The 25933-nt window shown below is 38.5% G+C and overlaps 1 protein-coding gene across 1 annotated transcript in view; it reads left to right on the top strand.

Moving 5' to 3' along the window:
- rasgrp3 (RAS guanyl releasing protein 3 (calcium and DAG-regulated)) overlaps positions 1-21827 on the top strand; it is a 34435-nt gene extending 12608 nt beyond the window's left edge. Inside the window, exons 2-17 of the mRNA XM_053509850.1 lie at positions 4899-5080; positions 6154-6256; positions 6412-6474; positions 6724-6855; positions 8307-8454; positions 8845-9018; positions 11061-11177; positions 12166-12441; positions 12598-12678; positions 13456-13569; positions 13713-13828; positions 14426-14573; positions 15035-15071; positions 15816-15959; positions 16106-16473; positions 19351-21827. Of these exons, the coding sequence (XP_053365825.1) occupies positions 5011-5080; positions 6154-6256; positions 6412-6474; positions 6724-6855; positions 8307-8454; positions 8845-9018; positions 11061-11177; positions 12166-12441; positions 12598-12678; positions 13456-13569; positions 13713-13828; positions 14426-14573; positions 15035-15071; positions 15816-15959; positions 16106-16473; positions 19351-19359 (2100 nt within the window). The 5' untranslated portion in view covers positions 4899-5010 and the 3' untranslated portion in view covers positions 19360-21827. The remainder of the gene's footprint in view (positions 1-4898; positions 5081-6153; positions 6257-6411; positions 6475-6723; positions 6856-8306; positions 8455-8844; positions 9019-11060; positions 11178-12165; positions 12442-12597; positions 12679-13455; positions 13570-13712; positions 13829-14425; positions 14574-15034; positions 15072-15815; positions 15960-16105; positions 16474-19350) is intronic.
- Positions 21828-25933: the final 4106 nt, after the last annotated feature.

Genomic DNA, 25933 nt, shown 5'->3' with positions numbered 1-25933 from the left:
CACACACAATGTGTGACACATCTCCTGTGTTGTGTTCCACTTTACCTTTAGCTGTGGTGTGTATTTTTAGTGCCACACAGGCAGGAAACACACACTGGGAAAAGAATAGCAGGAAGACCCGCCACTGTTTACACACACACACACACACACACAGAATTCTACACTACATGCATTCAGAATGCAAGAAAGAAGGAAAGAAAGACTCTGCAGACAAAAGGGAAAAAAATCTAAGTTCAAAGATGGAAAGATAAAGTGAGAAGAAAATAGATGGAAATAAGGAAAAGAGAAGGAGAAACAGCGAAAGAGAAGAATAATGCCCAGATAGAGAAAGAGAGGGAGTCAGAAAAAAACAGAGAAAGCCAGACTGAAGTAAAGTGAAAAAGAGATGGGTAGATGGAGAGAAACAGAGAGAAAGCTCATGAGATAAATCCAGAAAGAGAGGGAGGAGTGAATTAATGAAAGAGAGTGGAAAAAAGAGAGATAATATGGCTTTGAGAGAGAGAGAGAGAGAGAGAGAGAGAAAGAGATTCTATCTGAGTCTTTAGTTGCATCTTTTGTATTTGGAATTGGTATTTCGTATTTTTTAAAGGGAATATTTATTAACGTAAAATGTGAAAAAAAATACAATGAAAATATAATCATCAGAAAAGAATGTTGAGTTGTTGCTTTTGATGTTCTGTTGTTATTGTTTTTTTTTTTTTGCTCTTGTTGTTTTTGTTATTTTTGTTATTACTGTAATTCCTGTTGTTGCCGTAGTTGTTGCTGCTGCTGGTGTCGTTTCTGTTGTTTTTGTTGTTGTTGGAGTTGTTCCTTTTGTCTCTGTTATTGTAGCTGTTTATGTTGTTGCTGCTCCTCATATTGCTGGTGTTGTTCCTGTCGTTTCTGTTGTTGTTGCTATCTCTGTTGTTTTAGTCCTTATTACTGCTGTTGCTGCTTTTTGTTGCATTGGTGCCGTTCATGCTGTTGTGTTTGCTCTTTTTCTGTTGTTGTTGTTGTTGTTGTTATTTCTGTATTTTTTGTTAATGCTGTTTCTGGTTTTGTTTTTGTTGTTCTTTTTGTTGTTGCTGTTGATCTTGTTGTGTCTGTTGTTGCTCTTGTCAGAAAGTTTGTGTTCCTCAACTTTTTCTTTCCGTCTTAGTTCATCTTGTGCATATCATATAACTTGTTCTGTACTAACCACCATTTTATTTTATAATAAAATTACTTTCTAAGTAATCAAGCTTTTTATTCATTTTAATTCTCTCTCTCTCTCTCTCTCTCTCTCTCTCTCACACACACACACACACAGAGTTTCACTTTCAGTCCTGTTTAAGGTTCTGAGAGAAGTGTGCAGGAAACACTTCATATTTTTATCCGCATGAAAATTAAAGTGTCCGCCATGCTCTCCGCGCACAGGCGTAAAGAATTTCAAAATATTACTGCAGTAACGCCTTTATTTTTAGATCAGTATAACTTTAGAACAACTGTTATCTGTAGCTAACTAAAACATTAAAATGATAAACATCTGCTTTAATATATACTTATAGAAATAATCGTGTGACCTGACTTTTTTTTTTATTTTATTTCGTGACATCTTTTGACCTTAATGTAATTTATTTCATTTTATTTATTAATTTTATTTGTTTTTATGTTGGTCTGAGCATCTGCTGCTCGGTGTCGAACTGAACTTCATATTACTTTAACTTCATAATTCCACTTATCCTTTTCTACTAATTCTAGTTTATTCTGATTCACTGTTAAAGTCATGCATTTCTGGAACCTGAATAAAAACTTCGGTGAAGCGTAAAGCTCTGCTTTCTCTTCTGCTTTTTATTTTCTACTGAATTCAAATCAGAAAATCATTAAATCAATGCTGAAAACTCTATGGAGCTTAGATTATTGGAAAATATGAAGGAAAATATGTTTATTAAAATATGTTTATTATTTTCACAATATGAGTGTGTGTGTGTGTGTGTGTGTGTGTGTGTCAGATTTCTTATTGTAAATCTAGTTACTGATAACAGTGTCATCACATCCTCAAATCAACCAACAGTGGGCGAGTGACACAGACAGGTAAAGGGAATTGAGAAAGAGGGAGAGAGAGAGAGAAACAGAGAAAAGTACCCTAAATCTATCCACAATTACTTTTACTTTTTACAATTGGAGTCTAGAGGCGGGTCTAAAGTTTTGTACAATGTTTAATTTCAGGGTCTTAGACTTAAGAGCATCACTAAAGCACATGGTTTTGTGCGCATGGGTGGGGCCATGTGACTTGAGCAGGAAAGATGCATGTGGTTTTATGGTGTGCTGAACTGATCAGATGCTGCACCCCGTTACCTTGTCTTTTGCTAAACCTGTGAATTACTTCATGTATAACAAACCCAGGGACATCAGAGCAGGTAATCACCCCTGAGCCGGGCATCAGAGCAATTAAACTACCTGAGCGGGGAATGAGAACAACTAAACATCCCTGAGCGGGGCATCAGAGCAGTTAAACACCCGTAAGCAGGGCATCAGAGCAATTTAACATCTGTGAGCAGGGCATCAGAGCAGATAAACAGCCCTGTATGTCTCGTCTGCTGTTTAATATACACATTTGCTCCTCCTGCTGATCTGTGTGCACTTTATCCTGTCTATTAAACTACTTAAAAGAAGTGATTAAATAAACTAAAATAAAAATATATAACACACACACACACACACTTTTAAAGAAAAAAAAGAAGCAAATGAAGAAACATTAATGACTTATTTTAATGTGAGTAATCACAGAACATCCTTGTGACATCATAAACAAATTAATCACTTTCACACACATCTTTACTACAGGAGGAATTGAGAGTAGAACACACACTCATTCACAGCCTACCCCTAGGTAGTGTGCAGTTATCACATCTGTTGCCTTTGCATCTCACTGTCAGATCATAGTCTTTTTGTACACTTCTTTACTAACACACACAGAATTTCTGTTCATCCTATCCTCCGTCTATCCACCTCTGTCTATCCGTCTCTCTCTCTCTCTCTCCCTCTCTCTCTCATTTCCTCTTCCCGCTTTGTGTCATCTGCTCTCTCTGTGGCTCAGTTTGAGGATCTGGGCATGTTGTGTTTTTGGTCATCTGGTGTGAGTCAAGACGCTAAACTCTGTGTGTGTGTGTGTGTGTGTGTGTGTTTGTGGGTAAGAGCGCATGTTCTCAAAAAACCAAGGTGTGTGCATGTTTGTGTGTGTCTGTGTGTGTGTACAGTATGTTTGTGTGTTCAATAAAGCCAGGTGTGTGTGTGTGTGTGTGTGAATGAGTTTAGTGAGGCTTTTAGTTAAGGGTTCTTAAACCAAGCAGTTGAAACCAAGGAGTTTAATTATAGATAAAGTGTGGTTAATGAATTCGGCTTTTATACTTGTGTGTGTGTGTGTGTGTGTATGTGTGCGTGGTTAGCGATACACTTAAAGCTGATAAAGAAATGTTTTGTTTTTTTTGAAGTGCTCTCTTCAGCTCTTTCCTTCACACAATTTGTTCGACTTCTCTGGTGCTGCGGGTCTCGGTGCGTCTCACAGACAGAGCCTACTGTATGTGAAGTTGAATCCATGAGATCAAAGTGACATCATCAGACTTCAAAAAGTTATCAGTTCACCAAAAATAAATAGGAATATTTATTGAGAATTTAGATTTTTTTTCCACTTGATTCTCTCACTGTGAGAGTGACTACTGCTCCTGCTCCTACCACAGCTCTTTCTCCTACTTTGACTTTTGCTCCTTCACCCTGCTCCTGCTCCTTCACCCTTCTTTTGCTTCTGCACAAGATCCTGTCTCCACCCTTACTCCTTCTACTGCTCCTTTTTCCCCCCTGCTTCAGCTTCTGTTTTTTGCCCCTGCTCCTTCCCCTTGCTCCTGCATCGACCCCTGCCCCTGCTTCTTTTTTGCTCCTGTGCGCTGTGGGATTGTGGGTAATCGTCTCCCATCTCCAACACAGCACTACTTTAACCCTGAGCAGAACTCTATTACTACTACTGATTCCGTTAGTGTGTGTGTATGTTTCCTCCTGCCTCTTGTCTTTCATCTAACACCAGTTTTTTTTAAAGGTAAAGTGCAATTTAATTTATTTTCAATTTATATTTTGTATTAATTATTTTTATATGAATATTTTTTTGGGTTGTGGAACAAATCATCAAAGTTCCCATTATTTCTTATAAGGTAATTCTTTTATATACGAGTGCTTTGATATACAAGCACACTTCTGGAATGAATTATGCTTGTAATCCAAGGTTTAACTTTACCCTTAACCCCTTCAAACCCCAAAATTCTTACCCCCTAATCCCCTACACCGATCAAACCCCATGATTTTCTTCTGGTGTGACAGCACAGTCTCAGGATCAGACAGAAGGCTGTCTCTCAGTCAGATTAATGAATTCAGCTGTTCATCCTGTTTTTATTTCCTGGAGGTTGATTAAGCTCTGGACTGCACACACTTCCTATGATTTTAAACCATATAAAAATAAATATTTATTATGTAATATTAAAAGTTTGGGTTAGAGTTATACATAAGTATCATGTATATCATGTATTATACATGAGTAACATGAGTATTACTATTAAACTGTAAAATGTTTATTACTCTGAGTCATTGCTCATGGTGGAGAAGTGATCGTTATTTCTTTCAGTTCATTGGGCCAGAGTGATCACACACCATCTGCGTGACATCGTCACACACACACACACACACACACACACACACAGAAACACTTACAGCCTGTTTACTATGAAGCTAAATGAAGACCAGAAACAGATTTACTGCCGTGTTCTCATCCTTTTGCAGCCGATTTTAAAAAACATAAATTTATAAAAATCAAATCCTGCTCAACTGAAAAGATGAGAGGAAATTACATCTGCTGATGGATATCATAGCTGACCTTTTTCCTCCTTCCACAGTGCTAATCAACCTGTGAGGGTGTGAGAGGCTCTTGCATCAGAACAAGAGGAGGAAGAAGATGATTCGATGGGATTGATTAAAGCTCAGTAAGTTCAGAGTGGCCTAAAGGTCATGGGGTCGATGACACTCGGGAAAGCAGCGCCGCTGGAGCTGCTGTTAGATGCCTGCATCGCTGCGTTTGGTGAGTGATTCAGATTTGAGGTCTGTGTCCTCATTGGTCAGAAGAGAAGTTGTTGATTAAGGTTCTATAACAGCAGCTCTAACAGGTTTACGTTAATGCCTTCGTGCTGATAGATGATCGTTTCCATAGCAACAGCTCTTTTACAGAGTGTCAAAGAAATGAATTATTATCAGTTATTAAGTTAGGGAGTGCTCCACAACAGCGAAACAGAGACAGGTTAAATTTCATTCATTGTATGTATTGTATTATATATATATATATATATATATATATATATATATATATATAATTCTGTCACCTTTTTTGCATTCAGATTGTGAACATCAACACAATAAGGCGGCAGGAAAAAAAAGTTGCATGAAACAAATACTCTAAAAAAATTATTATGTGTTGTTTGTTTATAAATGTGGAAATAATCAACCTTGCTGCTTCACAAAATAAAAATTATACACTTTGCATGCTTAGTAGTAAAATTAACTCTGCTAGTGTTTTCTCGAACTACACAGTTAGCTAGGCTTTTTTATTTATTTATTTATTTATTTGACTTCATAAATAATATAGTTTAGATTAGCTAACATGCTACTTGGAAAATTGAGCTAGCTACATAATGTTAGTTGCTAGTGAAACCTAACAAACATTCAGCAAACATTTTTGGGAAGCAAATCTTTAAAGCACGCTAGCTTAGCCAACATCCAGCTAATAAATAAATTATTTGTTGTTTGTTTATGAACACAAAATATTATTAATAGTTATTTGGAAAAGTATTATAAATGAATACTAACTACACTGTTAGCTAGCGTTTTTTTTTTTTTTTTACTTTGTCAATAAAATAGGCCTTCCTGGAAAATTGAGCTAGCTACATAATGTCAGGTGCTAATGAAGCATAGCAAATGTGTAGCAAACATCTCTGGGCAGTAGTTGCTAGTTTGAAGCGTGCTAGCTTAGCTAACATTAAGCTAAAACAATGATAAAAAGGACTATGGAGAAGTCACATGATCATGTTTTACTCTTGGGATTAAAGTGTCTATAACACTATTTTCTGTGTGTGTATGTGTGTCTGTGTGTGTGTGTAGACGATGAAGGAAGGCTAAATGGGAATCACTTTCCCAGAACTTTCCTGCTAATGCATCGATGGTACGTCTCATCAACAGAGTTGGCGGGAAAACTCCTCATCATATATCCTTTACATATGTGTGTGTTTGTGTTTGATACATCGACCTAGTAAGTCAAGGAGTATCTGAAGTGTTTTTTTTTTTATTATTATTATTATTATGAGCATACATAACTATGTTTTCAAGTGTGTGTTAAGATTCCTTAGTGACTGGGTGTACGTATCGGGACTGCACAGGAGATGAGAGCGAGCAAACGAGGCTAAAGATCTGCTATTTAATGAGGTAAATCTGGCCATATACACTCTTACACATGCTCATAAGTGTGACTTTAATGTTATCAAACAATTACACAATGATAAGCGTTATTTTTTATTTTCATTGCTAGCATAGCGATAGATTGCTTGATAGCAACCTTAGCTAGCTTCTTAATGTCGGATAGCTAACATGTTATAATTAAGCAAAGCTGCAAAAGAAGGCTACAAAGGACAAAAACTTGAGTGATTATCAGTGTGTGTGTGTGTGTGTGTGTAGGTACTGGATTGTCGAGTTCCCTGCTGAGTTTGATCTGGATCTGGGTCTGATCCGACTGACGGAGGAGTTTAGAGACGTAGCGGCGCAGCTGGGCTGTGACCAACACCTCCGACTGCTTGATATCTCCACCATGTGAGTATACACACACTCCTCAGCCTCGCTCTGTATCCATTAGCACACTGTTAGATCTAAGTGTAATAAATTAGTCATGGTTGACCTGTACAGATTAAGAGATGGCTCTGATGTTGATTAATGCTGTTCTGATTGATGTTAATTTCGTACAAATGCAGATTTTGCCCTTTAGTAGATTCCGAATGCAGCATCTGATGTGCTCGCTACTCTCCTAAACGAGTTCTGTGATCATGTCTAGAGCACTTAACCACCTGGGTCCCTAATCATTTTACTTCATAATGTCAACATATTACCTAAGTACCTGTTCTGAGAACTGACTGTTTTAAATGATCTACATTTTAAGAGTTCTCTAACTCCCATGGTCCCAGAGTATTCACAAATGCTGTATTCACAAATAGCTAAATGTCCAGGGTCGAAATTCTCAGTGCCTTATATTAAAGCAGGGCTTGCTGTTTCTAGGGCCCTATATTGCCAGCACCCTATTTTCCCCAAGTACTCTGTTTATAGGCTATTTCATTCTCAGAGCCCTCTATACACAGGGTTTGGGGGACCTACCAATATGGGAATCTACAGTAGCAATATGTCCTGCAATATATCTGGTCGTATAATCACAGCATAATATACGTATATTCTTAGAATAGATCAATAAAGTACTTTATCAATCTCTAAGTGGAATTTTTGACACATCCTTTACAAACAACACACACTTCCCCCACTCCAGTGGTCCCATATTTGCAGTGTTCAATATTTCCAGAACCCTATTTTCTTAGGCTTCCATATATCTAGTGACCTACACTGCCAGGGTTCTATACTTCCAGTGTTTTACATTCCCAGAGCTAAAATTCCATATTTCCATGGATCTATATTTCTTGTTCCAGACATTCTCACAGCCCTATTCCTCTAGGGTTCCATATTTCCTGTGCTCTACACTGCCATGATCCCATATTTCCCGTGCTCCACTCGCCAGGATTCCATATTTCAAGTACCATACATTTCCAGGGTTTTATATGTCCAGTTTGCTACATTCCCAGTGTTCAATGCCCTCAGTGCCCTCCATTTGTATGGGTTTCTATTTCCAGTGCCCTACATTGCCTGGGTTCTATATTTCTAGTGCTCTATATTGCCGGATACTTTTATCCTTAGGATGCCATACTTCCCATACTGTACACCCATGATTTTGGAATGGTCCCATATGGGTGTGTTAAACAGGGTGCAAATACTTTTGGCCATACAGTATACAGTAGTGTAGGTATACGGTGAGTTACATTTGCAGTGCTCTGGTCCTGTATGGTACATTTAGGCCTTAACCAAGGAAGCAGATGTGATGTTAGGAAGCCTTTATTAATAAGTTAGATTTAGTGCTAATGCTATTTATTGTTTAAAAAAAAAACTAACGCCATTATACAGTTTTAAATGGAAGTAACTAATCTTCTAAACACACACACGCACAGCCCATCATACGACTGGATGAGGAAGTTGACACAGAGGAAGAAGCAGGTGAAGAAAGGCAAAGCGTCGCTGCTGTTCGATCACCTGGAGCCCATGGAGCTGGCCGAGCACCTCACCTTCCTGGAGTACAAATCCATCCGCAGGATATCAGTGAGTCCGACAGGAAAAATAAATACACTCACTTCACCTGGGAGAACATGCACCTGTGTGTGTGTGTCTGTGTGTCTGTGTGTGTGTGTGTGTTGTCATTGTTTTATAGTAGCGCCTGTACTATTAGTCAAACCTAATCCATTACACCAAAAGTAAACGCACCCGGCCTTGAGGGATAATAATAATAATAATAATCATCGTAATGCTAATAATTGTAAGTTGTGTTTGTATTTTCCACTCATGGAGACCGCAGGTGTTATTTATCAGCTCTGATACAGACTTTCCACTGATCAAGCACAACTTTATCCAGCACACCTCTAGGAAAACCAAGAGATAACAAGGACATTTTCCTAGAAAACATATATATGTGTGTGTGTGTGTGTGTGTCAGTTCCCAGACTATCAAAGCTATGTGGTGAATAACAGTGTGATGGAGAACCCTACACTGGAACGTTCTATCGCTCTGTTTAATGGCGTGTCCCAGTGGGTTCAGCTGATGGTCCTCAGTAAACTCACACCACAGCACAGAGCCGACGTCATCAGCAAGTTCATCCATGTGGCCCAGGTACACACACACACACACACACACACACACACACGCACCTATATTCACACATGCACACACACACACACACACACACACACACGCACCTATATTCACACATGCACACACACACACACACACACACACACACACATATTCACACATGCACACACATATTCGCATACACATACAAACACAAATATTCATTTACACACTGGACAGAATGATAAAAAGAACATAAAAGGATAGACGTAAAGAAAACACAACTGACTCAAAAGAAAGCCTAGAAGAATACGGCCGTGCTGGTCGTTAAGACATCGTTACTTGTCAAGGAGAGAGAGTCACAGTTTATCCTGAAAACTCACACCTTTAAAAGGATAACGTTTCATTAGTATGGAAAATACAGAAGAAGAAGAAGAAGATTATGGTGTAACAGTGTATCAGTAATAAAAGTGGAGATCTGTGGGAGTTTGCTGAGATGTGAAGCACTCAGATGGAGGACACTGACATTTTGCTGCGTCTTTGATATTCTAATGATGGATATGCTAATGACGGATATGCTAATGACGGATATGCTAATGGTGCTGATGAGGAGTAGAGCGGGACGGTGAGCGTAGGTGAGCGATGAGGATGTAACGCGCTCACATTCAGCGGCCTGCTCAATAAAAGCTGTTCGTGTTCAGACGAGTGACGAGCTCTTCAGCGCTCTGGGCTTTTTTTTTAATCGAACAAAGCAGCGTTAGTCACTCAGAGCAATTACAGCACAGTGCGTGAAGTGCATTAGCATTAGCATTAACACCACACTGATGTTTCAGGCACAAAAACAAAGGCGAGCGAGGGAGGACTTCTCTTTGTTTTTCGAGGGCACTAAATGGCTCATCCTGGTGCATTGTGGGAAATGTTTTACATGGGGGCTGTGGAGGTGTCTTGTCTTTGCTTTGTTCCTCTCTAAATCTTTCCTTGTTTTTCATTTAACTTTTTAGAACTTCTCTTCCGTTCTGTACCACTATTTCTCGCTTTTTGCCAATCTGTTTTTTTACATCTGTATTTCTTCCTGCTCCGTTTCCGTCTTGGTCTCTGTCTTTCTTCCTCTGTGTCTCTTCCTGGCATGAAGAAACAGCTGGATTGTACCGATGAAAAAAAAGGAAAGATAAAATCATGCACAACAAAAGAAAGAAAGAAGAGAAGAAAATGAGTTTATGTTAGATGGTTGAAGGAAGGAAAAATAAAAAATAGTAGCTAGAGAAAAGTTAGACAGGAAAAAGAACAACTGGAAGAAGAAAAGTTGAGAACAGACCAGTATGTCTGAGGCCATGTCCACACGTACCCGGGTATTTTTAAAAACGGAGATTTTTCTTCTTTGTTTTTAAAAGTAATTCTATCCACACGACCTACGTTTTAAAAAATATCTTTTTCTATATGAAAACGTCCCCATTGCGCTTTGTAGAAGTCTGAAACCGCCGTCTCTGTCTGAGGGATCTGTGTCATCGGAGTTTTGTACAGTATGTAGCAACAGAGAGCTTAGTAGTACGTTCTGGCACCTCTATTCATTAACATAATATGTGAGTAACTGTGCGTATGTACACACATGTAAAAAGTCCAGTACACACTAGTTTACTGTACGTACGTCCACTATTGCACAAAATATACTCATAAACAAAGCTGACGTCAAATCAGGAAGACGAGCATACAGACAATTACATCATCGTGTACAAGCTAAATAGATGGGCGTGGCTGAATGAGACAGACAGGTGTGTCTGAGTGGGATAGATGGGCGGGTCTGAGTAAAACAGATGGGCGGGTCTGAGTGAGACAGATGGGCGGGTCTGAGTAAAACAGATGGGCGGGTCTGAGTAAAACAGATGGGCGGGTCTGAGTGAGACAGATGGGCGGGTCTGAGTGAGACAGATGGGCGGGTCTGAGTGAGACTGACAGGCATGTCTGAGTGAGACAGATGGACATGTCTGAGTGAGACAGACGGGCTTGTCTAAATGAGACAGATGGGCATTTATGAGCAAGACAAGTTTTTACTCACTCTCACTTTCTATCTCTTACACACACAGAAACTTCTCCACTTGCAGAACTTCAACACACTTATGGCGGTGGTTGGGGGTTTGAGTCACAGCTCCATCTCACGCCTGAAAGAAACTCATGCACACCTCAGCGCTGATGTCACCAAGGTAATAATAATAACAACAATAATAACATTAATATAATTTTTTTAGTTTGCTTAATTTTTGATTGGCTGACGGCAATTCTTCCTAAAAATATACAGCTATACAGCTGTATACAGCTATAGATCATAAAAATTATATATAAAACCCTAATAAGAGTTTAAAATTTAAAATGGACTTAAATGAAAAAATTTAAATTAAAACTTTTTTATTAGGAACTTAATTAAAATTACAGATTAGATTTTTTATTTGAGTTTGGCATATATTTATTTTAAATATTTGAATATGCAAAATGTTTAGTTTTTTAACTGGAAATTGATATCATATCATTAATGGAGTTTAAAGTTAGAAATACTTTAAATAAAAAACATTAACCATTTAAATTGGAATTAAGTACTGGAATTAGAGTTGGGAGTTTAATTTGTAGCTCTTAGTTTGGTGATTGAAGTTGCTATTTAAATTTTGCAATAAAAATTATCATTTAGAATTTCAGTTGAAGTTTGGCATTTATTTTAGATGTAAACTGAAATTTGGAATTGTCTTTCAAATGGCGGTTCAAAATTAAAACTGAAAAGTGGAAATTTAATTTTATTTGAAAATTTTTCAATTTATCTTGGAAAATTAGCAATTTGGAATTTAAATTGGAGTTGTATTTTAATTAGTGGTTTGGCACTTTTTCTCTCTTTTTTATTGTTTAGCACAGATTGTAGAATTTGTAACATAAATTAGAGTAGAAAGTGTTTGAAATGAAATTAGACAATACAATTCTACATAAAATATAGTTTAAATTGTATAATGAAATTTGACATTTATAAGCTTTGACTATTTGCCTATTTATCATTTTAATCACAGCAGAAAGTTTTTTGGGGAGTTGGTTTGGTCGTAGAATGTTTAAAATTTAAACTGCAGTTCGGAAAGATTGACCTCTAATGATTTTATTCATTTAGACCTGATTAGTATTAGTCGCTTCAGCTTTTCTTTTTCTCTGGAGCAGATCTGGAGTGAGATGACAGATCTGGTGTCGTCAAAGGGGAACTACAATGCCTACCGTAAAGCCTACAGCGAGTGCGAGGGGTTTAAGATCCCCATCCTGGGTGTGCACCTGAAGGACCTGATCGCTGTGCATGTGATTTTTCCTGACTGGATTGACCAGAGCAAACTCAACCTGGTGAAAATGCAGCATCTTTACATCACCTTTAAAGAGCTGATGGCGTTACAGAGCTCAGCGGCTCACGTCGAGCCCAACATGGACCTCATCTACCTGCTGGCTGTAGGTCACTTACTGTAGGGTCCCTTGGTCTGAGTGCAGTCAGTCCCTGTGTAAATAAAAAAACATAAAAACCCAGAGTAATTATTTAAATATAACTAGTATTTGCTATTAATATAATTTTAAGGTGATTTTTGACCTTTTTATCTTTATTTATAGCTTTCACTAGATCTCTACTACACTGAAGACGAAATTTATGAGCTGTCTTTACTACGAGAGCCACGAAACACCAAATCCGTGGTGAGCACACACACACACACACACACACACAGGATTAAATTGGAAAAGGATACAGTTAGAATAGTGAGAAAATAATTACAAACAGTACAAATGTTTTCATTAAGTTTTAAGTTACTAAAGAGTCTTCAAAGTCCACTAACTTCAATTTTTGGGCTCTGTTTTACATTTTATTTCAAATTAAAAAAATGGTAAAATATATTTTTTTAAACAGTCAGACTTCCCCTGTGCAAAATAAAATGGAAATTAAAAATGAATGTTTCAAATTTTAAGTTTAAAAAGTTTGGAGCTTGAAATGTAAAATTGAAATGTAATTTTTATTTACAATTTGGAATTTAAATAGAATTTCGGAATTTAAATTTGTACGTTGAAATTTAAGCAGGAGTTTGATATTTAAAATTGCATTTACGATTGTATTTGGAATTGCGATTTAACATGTAGTTTAATATTTAAATTAATGTTTGGAATTTATTTCGAAATGTAAAGTGTAGTTTAAATTGTAATTTGAAGTTTTAAATGTAGTTTTTAAAACTCAAGTTCTAGTTTATTTTTTAGTATTTATTAGAAACTTGATTTGTAAACTGAATTTTAACTTGATTTTGAAGTTTAAATAGGATGTTTGATATTTAGGGTAGATTTGAGTTTGTCGACTTTATATTCTGGAATTTCCAATTGAACTTTGTTGCTCATGTGGAATGTCCACTGGGGTTCAAAATGTATTTAGGTAGGAGTTCAGACTTTCCTCTAAACACTTTGTTTTATCTGATTTATTATCTAAAGCCTACATCTCCAACGACGCCGAATAAAACTCACGCTCCTCTGGACTGGGCTGCAGGAGTGACGACGAAACCTGATCCTTCTGTCATCAACAAACACATCCGCAAAGTGGTGGATGTAAGAGGCTCTTTTATCTCTTGTAACTCTTCTTCTCTTTTTTTTTTTTTTTTTTTTTTGTAAAATTGGTGATTATTTAGCGATGCTTCCTCCTGAAATGACATGTGGTGAAGTGTGAGGTCTGGTGTTTCTCCCCTGTACAGTCTGTGTTCCGTAACTACGATCACGATCATGATGGCTACATTTCACAGGAGGACTTCGAGAGCATAGCGGCTAATTTTCCCTTCCTGGATTCTTTCTGTGTGCTGGATAAAGACCAGTGAGTCCCGAATGCGGAACACACACACACAAGCCCTCAACACACACCTGCAGCAACAACACTGTTTTCTCCCTTTATACACTTTATTCTAGTCCAGATTTTTAGTTATTATTAGAGTTATTATTAGAGTTATTATTAGACTACACCACGGTGCATTACGTGGTGGTTATCAGTGTTTTTTAATGATTGAGACATGTACTGAAAAAGTAAAATGTGAAATCTGAACCCGTTCTGATAAAAACCTCTCTGTGTATCTGTCTGGCCGTGTATCTGTCTGTCTCTCTGTGTGTCTGTCTGTTTATCTGTCGCTCTGTCTCTCTTTGTGTCTAACTTTTTCCACCTGTCTCTGTATTTGTCTGTCTCACTCTCTTGACCTTTCTCTGTCTATCTGTCTTTTTGTTTGTCTCACTCTTTCTGCCTACTCTTTGTCCATCACACTTTCTCTGTCTTTCGTACTTTCTTACAAATCTCTGTTTGTCTCGATCTTTTTATGTCTCTGTTTTTCTGTCTGCTGTCTTGTTCTCTCTGCCAATCTCTATCTCGCTCTATTACTCTCTCTCGCTCTTCCCCTGTCTGTGTGTGTGTGTGTGTGTGTAGAGACGGGTTGATCAGTAAGGATGAGATGATGGCGTATTTCCTGCGTGCTAATCCTGTACTTCAGTGTAAAATGGGGCCGGGCTTCATCCATAACTTCCAGGAGATGACGTACCTGAGGCCCACCTTCTGTGAGCACTGCGCTGGATTTGTAAGCATCACTTTATCTTATGGAATGTGCTCTACATTACACTCGTTTTCACTGTCAGGAATTTCAGAGGCATGTTCTACCAAATAGAATGATAACAGTGTTTTTATTAATGAAGCATTGGCTTTGTTTCCGCCACACACAACACACACACACACACACACACACACACACAAATACACACGCACACACAACTCTACACATTTACGAATGGAATAGTGATAAACCACCAGACGATTAGATTCCAGCCGCAGCCAGATATCAGACCTACTTGTTATTACACACTGCCGGCTAAACCGAGCTTCTGGCACTGATTTTATTCTACAAGAGAATATAAACAGACTTTTTTTTTAATAGATACATAATCAAAGGGAAGACAGTATGAGGTTTAAAATTAAAGCATCTTTCTCTCTCTCTCTCTCTCTCTCTCTCTCTCTCTCTGTGCATGTTCTTGTTTTTCTCAGCTCTGGGGGATTATTAAACAGGGCTACAAGTGCAAAGGTATGCTTCATTTCTTTTTTTCCAGCCATTCATTATTCAAATAAATTCACTTTTTCTTATACTATTAAAATGTCTTATTATAAATGTGTTGAACCCAGTGTGCATGCACAATGCAGAAAATGGCATAATGGGCAACTAGAAGATGTAAAGAATCCAAATAACTGAATTATCTTAAACTTGTTTTCAAATAATCTTATACCATGAAATAGATAAATATTAGATAGATTAGATAGAAAATTAGATATTTTTGCCTCCAGCCATGAATATGTTACTCGTAAAGTAACGCCCTCGTGAGTGCATCATTACGCAACACTAATGCTGAGTCCTGCACTCTGATTGGTCAGAAGGTGTTGATTAATCTTCTATAACTGCAGCTCTGACAATAGTGCAGGTTTATATTATTGCTCTTGATAGCGTTTCTATAGCGACAGCTCATTCACAGGGAATTGTTTGTGTAACATTTGTAAGGAAGGAGTCTCCAGTGTCGGGTAAAGCTGTACCTATACTGTACTGTAGGTTTCCCACGTCTTCAGGGCGGAGGAGTTTACGCTGCTTTCTGGTTTCTCAGTAACATTTTTCTCGTATTAACTTAAAGAGAGAATAAAGAGAGACTGGTGAGGGAATGAGTGTTTATAGCTGCTATAATGTACGTGACAACAGGAATGAACCTGCTGTGATGTAAGAGGAAGAAAACAGTCAGGGTCATGCTGTAACAGAAAAATACCGACCTGTGTTTTCTTGCAGATTGTGGAGTTAATTGTCATAAACAGTGTCGTGAGTTGTTGGTGTTAGCGTGTCGGAGACTTCCGCGCTCCACCTCTCTCTGCAGCGTCTCCCCCGGAGCGCACAGCTCGTTACCCAGCAGCCCCACGCTGCCCACCTCTAAAGGTACACCGTTACCACACACCGTGCGTCTTTAAGGTCAATTCAACAAACAAACACACAAACAAACATTAAACAAATGCATCGAATTAAAAACATGACCGTCTCTTGACACGAACCTGCCTTCTGATTCCATCAAATTTCTTCTCCAGATGAAGACGAGGTGTTTGAGTTTCCCGCCGTCTCGCCTTCCGGTTCTCATTTAGAACCCAAATCCATCACTCTGATGACGGGTTCTGCTCAGAGGATCTCCGTTCGCTTCCAGAGAGCCACGACGAGTCAGGCCACTCAGACCGATCCTCTGTGGCCCGAGAACGCCTGGAGCGAGTCCGGCTCCGGATCGCACACTTTCCCCAAGATGAGGTACAGGCCACATCGCAAGAACTCTAAAAACAAAGGCTTCGCTCGCTGGGAGAACGAGACGAGCGGCCACGAGAGGAGGGAATCGCACAAGCAACTGGAGGAGGAGGAAAGGAACGGAGTCGCGCCGTTGCATCACCATTACACTCAGGATGCCAAGGTGACCAGGGTCCTGTTTTCCTGGAGTTTATTAAAATATTACTAACGGTGCTTAAAATGGGTTTATATGGAACAGTCTTAAAATATCTCCGTCTATATCTGTTGTACAGAACGTCCCGAAAGACTCCATACAAACTCCCCCTGCTTTCCTAAACACTGTCTGAATGGAGACGTTTGTAAAAAAGTTATATAGGATAATAACTTACTTAATTGTTTCACTAATATGGACAATCAGTGCATTTAAAGGCATATATTTTATTATATGAGGTCACCCTGACGAAGACCATGAACGCAAAGGGAACAGGATCAAAATGCAACAATGTGTACTCATCAAGTTCACTCTACTTTCTAGCCGCATGCCTGTCAGTACCTCTCGATACGTTTATCATGTTGTCACTTGTCTCCTATCATACACATGATCACATGCTCACCAGGTCTGACTGGATCGAACCGAGTTATTACTACGTACGTTCAGATCGCACCACGCTCCTAACCAGGATCTTATCACACGTAGCGCGCTAACTACATTGTCTCCTGTGAGTTGGTATAAATACATGTACCCCAACACACGCTGTGTTTTTCATCAAATAGTGATAGTGTGAGGGATTGGCAAAATGAAATTGCCTTAAAAAACTTTTTTAATATGTTTAGCTTTTTAGGAAAACTTTACGTTAAGCTTCAACCAAAATTTCTGAAATTTCATGGTATATTCTTACATTTAAAATGCTAACTAGTTTGACAAATATTTCAAATCCCAGCTGCTTGCAATCACTTACATTGTATACGTTACATTCCGACTTTACCTCCATTTAGCAGCTATGTTCAAATATTAAAGCACAATATAATCAGAAATAATATTACTTGGGCCAAGTCCGGTCGTCTTTTCTGCAACAGCACCTGCAGTGGTTTCCTACCAAATGTTACACTGTAAGATGTGCTGGATCAAGTGATATTTTGCAATACAATATGTGCCGGCAACTCAGCATAGGTCAGTAACAATAAAAATATATATACATTAAATGTGCTTATATAGAAGCCTTTATGGTGTGTATTAATAGACGCACTAGCTTTAAACTGTCTATTTGGGTTTTTGAATATGTCAGGTACTGCAGAACAAAAGTTATTGTTACTTTTATAAAGAGTAAATTTTTAAACGACCAGAATATTAGAATAAAGTTGCAAAAATATAGAACTCACAAAATGACATATTATTATTATTATTATTATTATTATTATTATTATTATTATTTGGTCATGGAAACAAAAGAAAGCAACCATAGAAACATGTGGTTGTGTGTATCTGTGCTATTTCTTTGTCTTTGTGACCCAGTTTCAAATTTTTTGTGTCGTGTTTGGGGAAGTTGGTTAAACAGAACTAAAATTTAGTTCATTATTCTGCCTATTTTGTTCTGAAAAAAAGGATATGTCACTTTATACTACACAATCCTGAGCCCTATACAGTATACGTGTATAAAAAAAAAACAGCAAAACAAATAATGGCTAAAATGTCCTGAGCTTTAAGGGGGCACTTATATTTGCCTGGTGTTCATATACATATAGACCAGTTGAGATAAAATAGATAATAGGGCTCACCTTTAACACTCTCAGGAACGAGTGTCATTTTTTCATTTTGGCTTTATACACACTTCTATTACTGATAAACTCTGTGTTCGTACAGGGTTTAGATTCAAGTGCCGCCGACACTTCCTTCACTCCTTAGCCAAGTTAACTGAGAGTCTGTTTGCTTGTAAAATTACTAGACGTGAATATTGTTGGTCTTGAGTTGGTTTTCATCTTAAGTCGTACACTCCACACTAAGTCGTTTTTTGACTTGAAAATTCACCGGTTAAAGTTTATCCAACATGAAGTGCGGTTGTGCTAGGATATCCGCATTCATGCAGTGCCCCTGCCTTGTCCAATTAGTAAATCGCTGGTCCAGAAAAACACACCGTCTCAGCATGCTGAACCAGCAGGTGGCGATAAACTCTGACTGTAAAGCCATGTCGGCTATTCGTCGATTGTTATCAGAGGTTATCAGAGTGTGTTATACATCACACTCTGACGTCAAACACGGGAGACATGCTAAAGTGCTGTTTCACCTGGTCACACATAATGTTTAAATATAAATTATATATTGAAACATATTTAGTTTGAAAATAATTTTCCAATACGTCCATTTTCAGTAACGTCATTTGTTTTTGTTAATTTTTAAAGATTTTGTTAATGCTGCATTGTGTTCCTCCTTTAATACACCCTGCTCACTTCACTTCCTGCATTCTGGCAAAATTATGGCTCGTTCTGCGTTTCGTATTTAAGAAGTAAAAATAAACTCTTGCTTGATCTCGGGCTGATCTGGTTCTCACTAAATCCCCGTCTGGATTTTTATCTCTGGCGCTGCTGCTCTCAAGGTCGCTCGCCTTTTCTATCGCCGTGGAAACCAGAGGGTATTACGTGCTCCAGTCCCTCCGTCACCGGCAGGGAGATTATCTCGCTCAGGGCCGAGGGGCGACCACTGCGGGGACGGTTAATATTGAGCAGCTCTGACAAGCTGCTGTGGCTTAAACACAAGTTATTTCAGGAACGGACGAATTAAACATCTGATGGCTTCATCACCAGGTTACCAAGGTCATACTCTGTCTGCTGCGTCACTGCGTCACATGATCAGCGCTGGTGTAACAATGACATTAATCAGTGGTTTAATTAGAAACACCGGCTTCCAGACTCATTATTCGGCGGCACAGAGAATAGCACTTGATCCAGCACTCGGCTTTATTTTACAATCTATTGATTAAACCTTGCATTGAACGGAGACACAAGACTGATCATGTGATTTCAACCTGGATTGTGTTCTCTCTTTCTGTGTTCGCTTTCATTTCAGATCAGCTGACTTGGCGGCTCAGAGAGCCAGACCAGGACGCGGGGGAGATCTTCAGCTCTGCGGCCCAGAATGCTCACCTCTCTGGGGGAGGTGTTGGGGTGCTTCAGGCCCCCCGAGTGACCCCGAAATGCAGGAGACGATCGAAGAAAGAGACGCCACAGCTGCTGCATAACAGGAGTCTGAAACAAGACTGAAGCTGAAGCTGTGGAGGACATTGAATAACATTTCACAATCTAGTGATATTTTTCTAAGGAGGACTTCATCACCATCATCATCATCATCATTTACTTTAGGTGTAAAGCTGAAACAGTCGATTGGAGGCAGAGATGTGGATCTCGTGGAGGAGCGTTCAGGGGACGGTTCATTTTGGACCTTTTTAACGTGTCACTGATGTTTTTGTCAGAAAAGTGTTTTTTTATGCAGGAGTGGACAAATCATATGTTCATTAGCATTTGGGGCAGGCGAGGGAAAGCATAAAGGTCTACAGAGTGTAAATACATTTACGCTAATGTAAGTATGACTCGCTAATTGGATAATTAATACACACGAAGAAAAATGAAGGAGTAGTTCCAGGGACAGGAGCAAAGGAAGTAAGACAGAGTGAGGCAAGCTGATAAGATTCAGTGGTCAGAGGAAGAGCGTCATGTAGCAAGGGTCACAGTCAGGGTCACAGGGTCAGGGTCAGGAGGTGATAAATTAGTCTTGGAGAAGGTATGGACCAAACAAGAAAAACACGACTAGTTCTGAGTTTAGCGTGGTCGCCTTGCACCTCCAGAGTCAAGGTCTGGATTCCCGCCTCGGGTCTGTGTGGGGAGGTGGCATGTTCTCCCCGTGCTTGAGGGGGTTCCTCCCACAGCCCAAAGACATGCACATTAGGCTAAAATTAGTTTCTAATTTGCCCATAATGTGTAAGTGTGTTAGTGATTGTTTGCCCGGGAATGGATTGGCATCCTTGTGCCCAGAGTACCCTGTGATAAGCTGTGTGTGTGTGTGTGTGTGAGAGAGAGAGAGAGAGAGAGAGAGAAAGTAGTTATGAAGGAAACAGCATCTGTTAATACACAGTGTTATATTCTGTGTCCTGATTGGCCAGAAGGCGTTGATTAATTTCTGGAACTTTTATTGTACAAAGTGCTGTACAGACGTATCTAAAAAAATTACATGAAATATAATAATAATTACAAAAACTAAAACAAACAAACCAGACAGAAATATAAAAATATAATAAATAAATGTAAAAACTAAAAAGGAGGATCTTCTATAAGTTTTCAGTAAAGGAGTCTCCAGTGTGAGCGCCGTGTGGGAGTCAGAGCTAATGCGCTAATGCTAAGTCTGTAGAACAGAATGTTGAGGACGCTTCTTTGCATTGAGCGGAGCTCCAGCAGAAACTCATTCAGAGTGAAAGTAATTGTACTTGTTTTTTAGTTGCTGTGTGGAATAAAACACTGGGGGACGTTCTGTTAGAGGAAAATAATTAGCGTCAGAGTGATATTAATAACTCTGCTTCATCACACCTTTTACACTGTGGTGTAAAATTCCGTTTATATAAAAAGTGTTTTTGTAAAGATGTAACCCCAGATGCACCCTCTGCTTGTCCCGAGTATCTGGACTGCTGATTTGTCCACTCCTGTTCTTGTTATTATTATTATTATTATTATTGTCTAAAATTTGCTTCTTTAGTTTTGCACTGAAGCTACGATGCTAGCAAGGAACAATGTGCTAATCCGGAAAAACGATTTTATTATTTTTTTTAATCCTTTGCTGTGTGTGTGTGTGTGTGTGTGTGTGTGGATCTTACTTAAAGAAGAAAACTGAAGTGATGTAGGTTTAAACATCGGCTGAAAACACTACATGAGGATTTGGTGAATGAGAAAGTCAGATGAATGTTTAACAGATTTTTAAAGTCCATGCTAGTTTATACTAGGGTTCAGGAAGTTGTAACGGTATGCTATATATATATATATATATATTAATATAGTTATTGCAATTTAATTATTTTTGTAATTAATTGAGAGAGAGACAGAGAAAGAGAGATGAAGAGTGGCCTGAGAGAGAGAGAGAGAGAGAGAGAGTTTTATAAGGATTATGACGTCACCCAGCAGGTAAAGGAGTGGATAACACTAACAATGTTTGAGCAGGATCTCATTACAGACTCGAGAGGAAGGTACGCCACATGCTATTATTCAGAGGAGCTGATGAACAGATCTACAGATACATAATTAAAGAGATATGGACATTTTAATAAATGTAGTTTCTTTATTAAAGTTAATACAGTTCATTATGACTCAGTGATTCTTTTATTTAAATATGGTATTTAAAAATATGTATAGACTTGTGTAATCTATTTCGAAAGCGTGTGTTATTTTTTATGGTATATTAACAATAAATAAATGAATAAAAATTGTAGAAATCTCAGCATAATGAAGAAAACAGAAAAATATTATAACGTGTGTGTGCGTACACACAGTGGGGTAAAGAAGTATTTAGTCAGCCACCAATTGTGCAAGTTCTCCCACTTAAAAAGGTGAGAGAAGCCTTTCATCATAGGTATACCTCAACTATGAGAGACAAAATAAGAAAAAGAAATTCGGAAATCTGGATCTCTGTCAGTGCCAACAAAGGGTATATAACAAAGTATTGAGATGAAATTTTGTTATTGACAAAATACTTATTTTTCACCATAATTTGCAAATAAATTCTTTATGTGATTTTCTGGATTTTTTTCTTATTTCGTCTCTCATAGTCGAGGTATACCTACCGCAATTGGTGGCTGACTAAATACTTTTTTACCCCACTGTGTGTATATATATATATATATACTGTATATGTTTATATACAGGTGCATTTCAATATGCATCTCAATAAATTAGAATATAATCAGAAAACTTGATTTATTTCAGTAATTCAGTTCAAAAGGTGAGACTCATATTAATAGATTCATTACATGCAGAACGATACATTTCAAGTGTTTATTTCCTTTAATTTTAATGCTTATGGATTACAGCTAATGAACTAATAAAATTCAGTGACTCATAAAATTTTTAAATATAACGTAAAACCAATCAAAAAAAGTAAAAACACGTTCAGCACTTAAATACTTGGTGGGGTTGCGTTTGCATGCTCAGTCTGTGGCACTGCTGAGGTGTTATGGAAGCCCAGGTTGCTCTGATACAGTAGCAGCCCTCAGCTCTCCTGTGTTGTTGGTCTGGTGTCTCGCGTAGATTCTCTATGGGTTTTAGGTTTGCTGGCCAATCAAGCACAGGAATACCATAGGCCTTAAACCAGGTATTGGTTCTTTTAGCAGTGTGGGCAGAGTGCCAAGTCCTGGTGGAAAATGAAATCAGCATCTCCATAAAGCTGGTCAGCAGAGGGAAGTATAAAGTGCTCTAAAGCCTCTGGGTTAAACACAGTGGACCAACACCAGCAGATGACATGGCATCCCCAAACCACCACTGAGTATGCCTTTATCTCTCCTCTCTTCCTCCAGACTTTTGGGACCTTGATTTCCAAATGTCATGCAAAATCACTTTCATCTGAAACGAAGACTGAGCAACAGTCCAGTCCTTTTCGTCCTTCGCCTACAGTAGGTAAGACGCCTTTGACGTTGTCTTGACACGAGGTAGGTGACAGTTGTAGCTGGATATGTCTGTACGTGGTGGCTCTTGAAGCACTGACTCCAGCTGCAGCATACTCCATCCAACTTTACAGAAATGTGCTTGGATACGCCACTATCCTTGTTTTTTGTTGTGTAGTGACATTACATTTCTTATCCTGGCAATATTTTTGAGATAAAAAAAATTCTATTGTAGTAATATTATTTACGCAAGCGTCAAATGAAAGACACACCAAGCTCTTTTACTGCTGCATGAGGTCCTAGTACCAGTACTTCTGTCTTCTCAGAATTAAGCAGAAGGAAGTTAATTAGCATCCAGTGTGTGATGTCCTTTACACATTCAACCTCATTAAGCTGCTGACCTTTTTTCTACTGATGTTTCTAATCTGGCTTTGCTTAAACATATAACTATGTGTCATCAGCATAACAGTAGAAACTAATGCCATGCTTACGAATGAGGTTGTCCAGAGGAAGCAGGGTCTTAGAAAGATGTTTAGATCTCCAGCTCATATTTACGACCAGGCTGTTGTTATTTTAATGATTTATATAATTTTGATCTACATTAACAAGATGAGTTAGAACCTTGTGCATTTTGAATTTGGGCGGGGGAAAGGGGATGAGGGGATCATCTTGGCAAATACTATGAGGATAACATCAGCATGTTAAATCAGAGGATAGATGCGTTCATGCAAAAGAAATTGGATCGAATTTGACATGGCACTTTGCTCTGATGGAACACGCGGAGTTAATCCTTGTGAGGGAGTTCATCAGGAAAAAAACTATTTTAAATAAACAAGTACAAAATCTATTATGAGTGAAGCATTCAGTATGCGTGTATGTTCATCCTTCGTTTTTTCTCTATCTTTATATGTGTTTGTGTGTGTGTGTGTGTGTGTGTGTGTGTGTGAGAGAGAGAGAGAGAATGAAGCTGCTCTCATCATTGTTCATCATGGTTTCAGGACAGATGTTTTTCTGGACACTGTTGCTAAGCACTGAATGATGGAGTTAATCAGTCGTCATGGCAACGCTGAGACTTTCAAAGTCCATCCGCCTGCACATCACCTGCATATTCAGGTGGACTTACACCACACACACTTCAGCTCAGAACGTGTGTGTGTGTGTGTGTGTGTGTGTGTGCATTTTATTCAGTTTTGTTTGTACAACACTTTAATCAACAGATGTCATCACAAAGCGTCTCTACAGAAATATATCAATTCCAGACAAAAAAATTTTAATGTATACATTTAATTCATAAGTTATGCTATAGTGTACTACAGCTAATTTATCTACTCAGTCTATAGTTTATTAAATCTAGTTTGTTTAGTTGTGTCTTATCTACTGTGATATGCTACACATAAAAAACTCTGCTATGCTACATACATGCTATGTGCAGTTTTGTATTAGTCTTGACCTCCCTAACACACGGTGCGAGTTTGGTGAAGTTTTGAGAACCTCAAAGTTTTCACCCGAAAAAATGGTAAGGGGTTAGCCTTTGTGTTTTAAGGGTTTTTTTGGAGGGAAAAAATCTTTTTCTGATTTTCACCAAATTCCCGCTGTGTGTTAGGACAGCCAATACTAACACAGGGGTGCACATAGTTTTATCCCACCATGCTTAATCTTCGAATTTACAGTATACTTCACTCACTAAAAAAAAAATCGCCTGGCCAAAAAACGTCACACACTTTAAGATTCTTTAAGTGACCAGGTTATGTGTGAAAATGATTGCTTTTACAGTCCTGGACTATGGCTGCACCATCATTGTGTTACATAAAAATGGCTTCACAGGCAAGGATATTGTGGCTACTAAGATTGCACCTAAATCAACAATTTATAGGATCATTAAGAACTTCAAGGAAAGAGGTTCAGTTCTTGTTGAGAAGGCTTCAGGGCGTCCAAAAAAGTCCAGCAAGCACCAGGATCGTCTCCTAAAGAGGATTCAGCTGCGGGATCGGAGTGCCACCAGTGTAGAGCTTGCTCAGGAATGGCAGCAGGCAGGTGTGAGCGCATCTGCACGCACAGTGAGGCGAAGACTTTTGCTCAATAACACAGCCATGAATAAAGAATGGTACCAAAACACCCTCCAACAGCAACTTCTTCCAACAATCCAACAACAGTTTATTGAAGAACAATGCATTTTTCAGCATGATTGAGCACCGTGCCATGAAGCAAAAGTGATAACTAATTGGCTCGGGGACCAAAACGTTGAAATTTTGGGTCCATGGCCTGGAAACTTCCCAGATCTTAATCCCATTGAGAACTTGTGGTCAATCGTCAAGAGGCAGGTGGGCAAACAAAAACCCACGAATTCTGACAAACTCCAAGAAGTGATTATGAAAGAATGGGTTGCTATCAGTCAGGATTTGGCCCAGAAGCTGATTGAGAGCATGCCCAGTCGAATTGCAGAGGTCCTGAAAAAGAAGGGCCAACACTGCAAATACTGACTCTTTGCATAAATGTCATGTAATTGTCGATAAAAAAGTTTGAAACGTATGAAGTGCTTGTAATTATATTTCAGTACATCACAGAAACAACTGAAACAAAGATCTAAAAGCAGTTTAGCAGCAAATTTTGTGAAAACTAATATTTGTGTCATTCTCAAAACTTTTGGCCACGACTGTATAATCTATCGTGTTGCATGTAATAGCAGGGAATGATATTTGTTGTTACGGTGAGTACATGCCATACGTGGCATGCAGTAGTTAATAAGTCAGAGGAAGTCATAACTTTACACAAAAATTAAGATGGACAGGCAGACAGACAGTGAAGCATGTTGGTGGTAGTATCAGAGGCCATGGTTGCTTCTTAGCACAGAACGAGCTTTGCCAACATTATGCTAACCTGCACTAATATTTTGTTAACCTAACAGTTATTATACAACAACAATTCTATTAATAATTCAGTACTAAACAGATCAGGAAACTGAAGCTTAAATCATGTTATAACCTAAAATTAAATACTCGGGAGACACAGACA

The sequence above is a fragment of the Clarias gariepinus genome, chromosome 13, assembly GCF_024256425.1.
Source record: "Clarias gariepinus isolate MV-2021 ecotype Netherlands chromosome 13, CGAR_prim_01v2, whole genome shotgun sequence".
Taxonomy (NCBI): domain Eukaryota; kingdom Metazoa; phylum Chordata; class Actinopteri; order Siluriformes; family Clariidae; genus Clarias; species Clarias gariepinus.
Note: the sequence above shows the minus strand (reverse complement) of the source record. Positions and strands in the feature narration are given on the sequence as shown.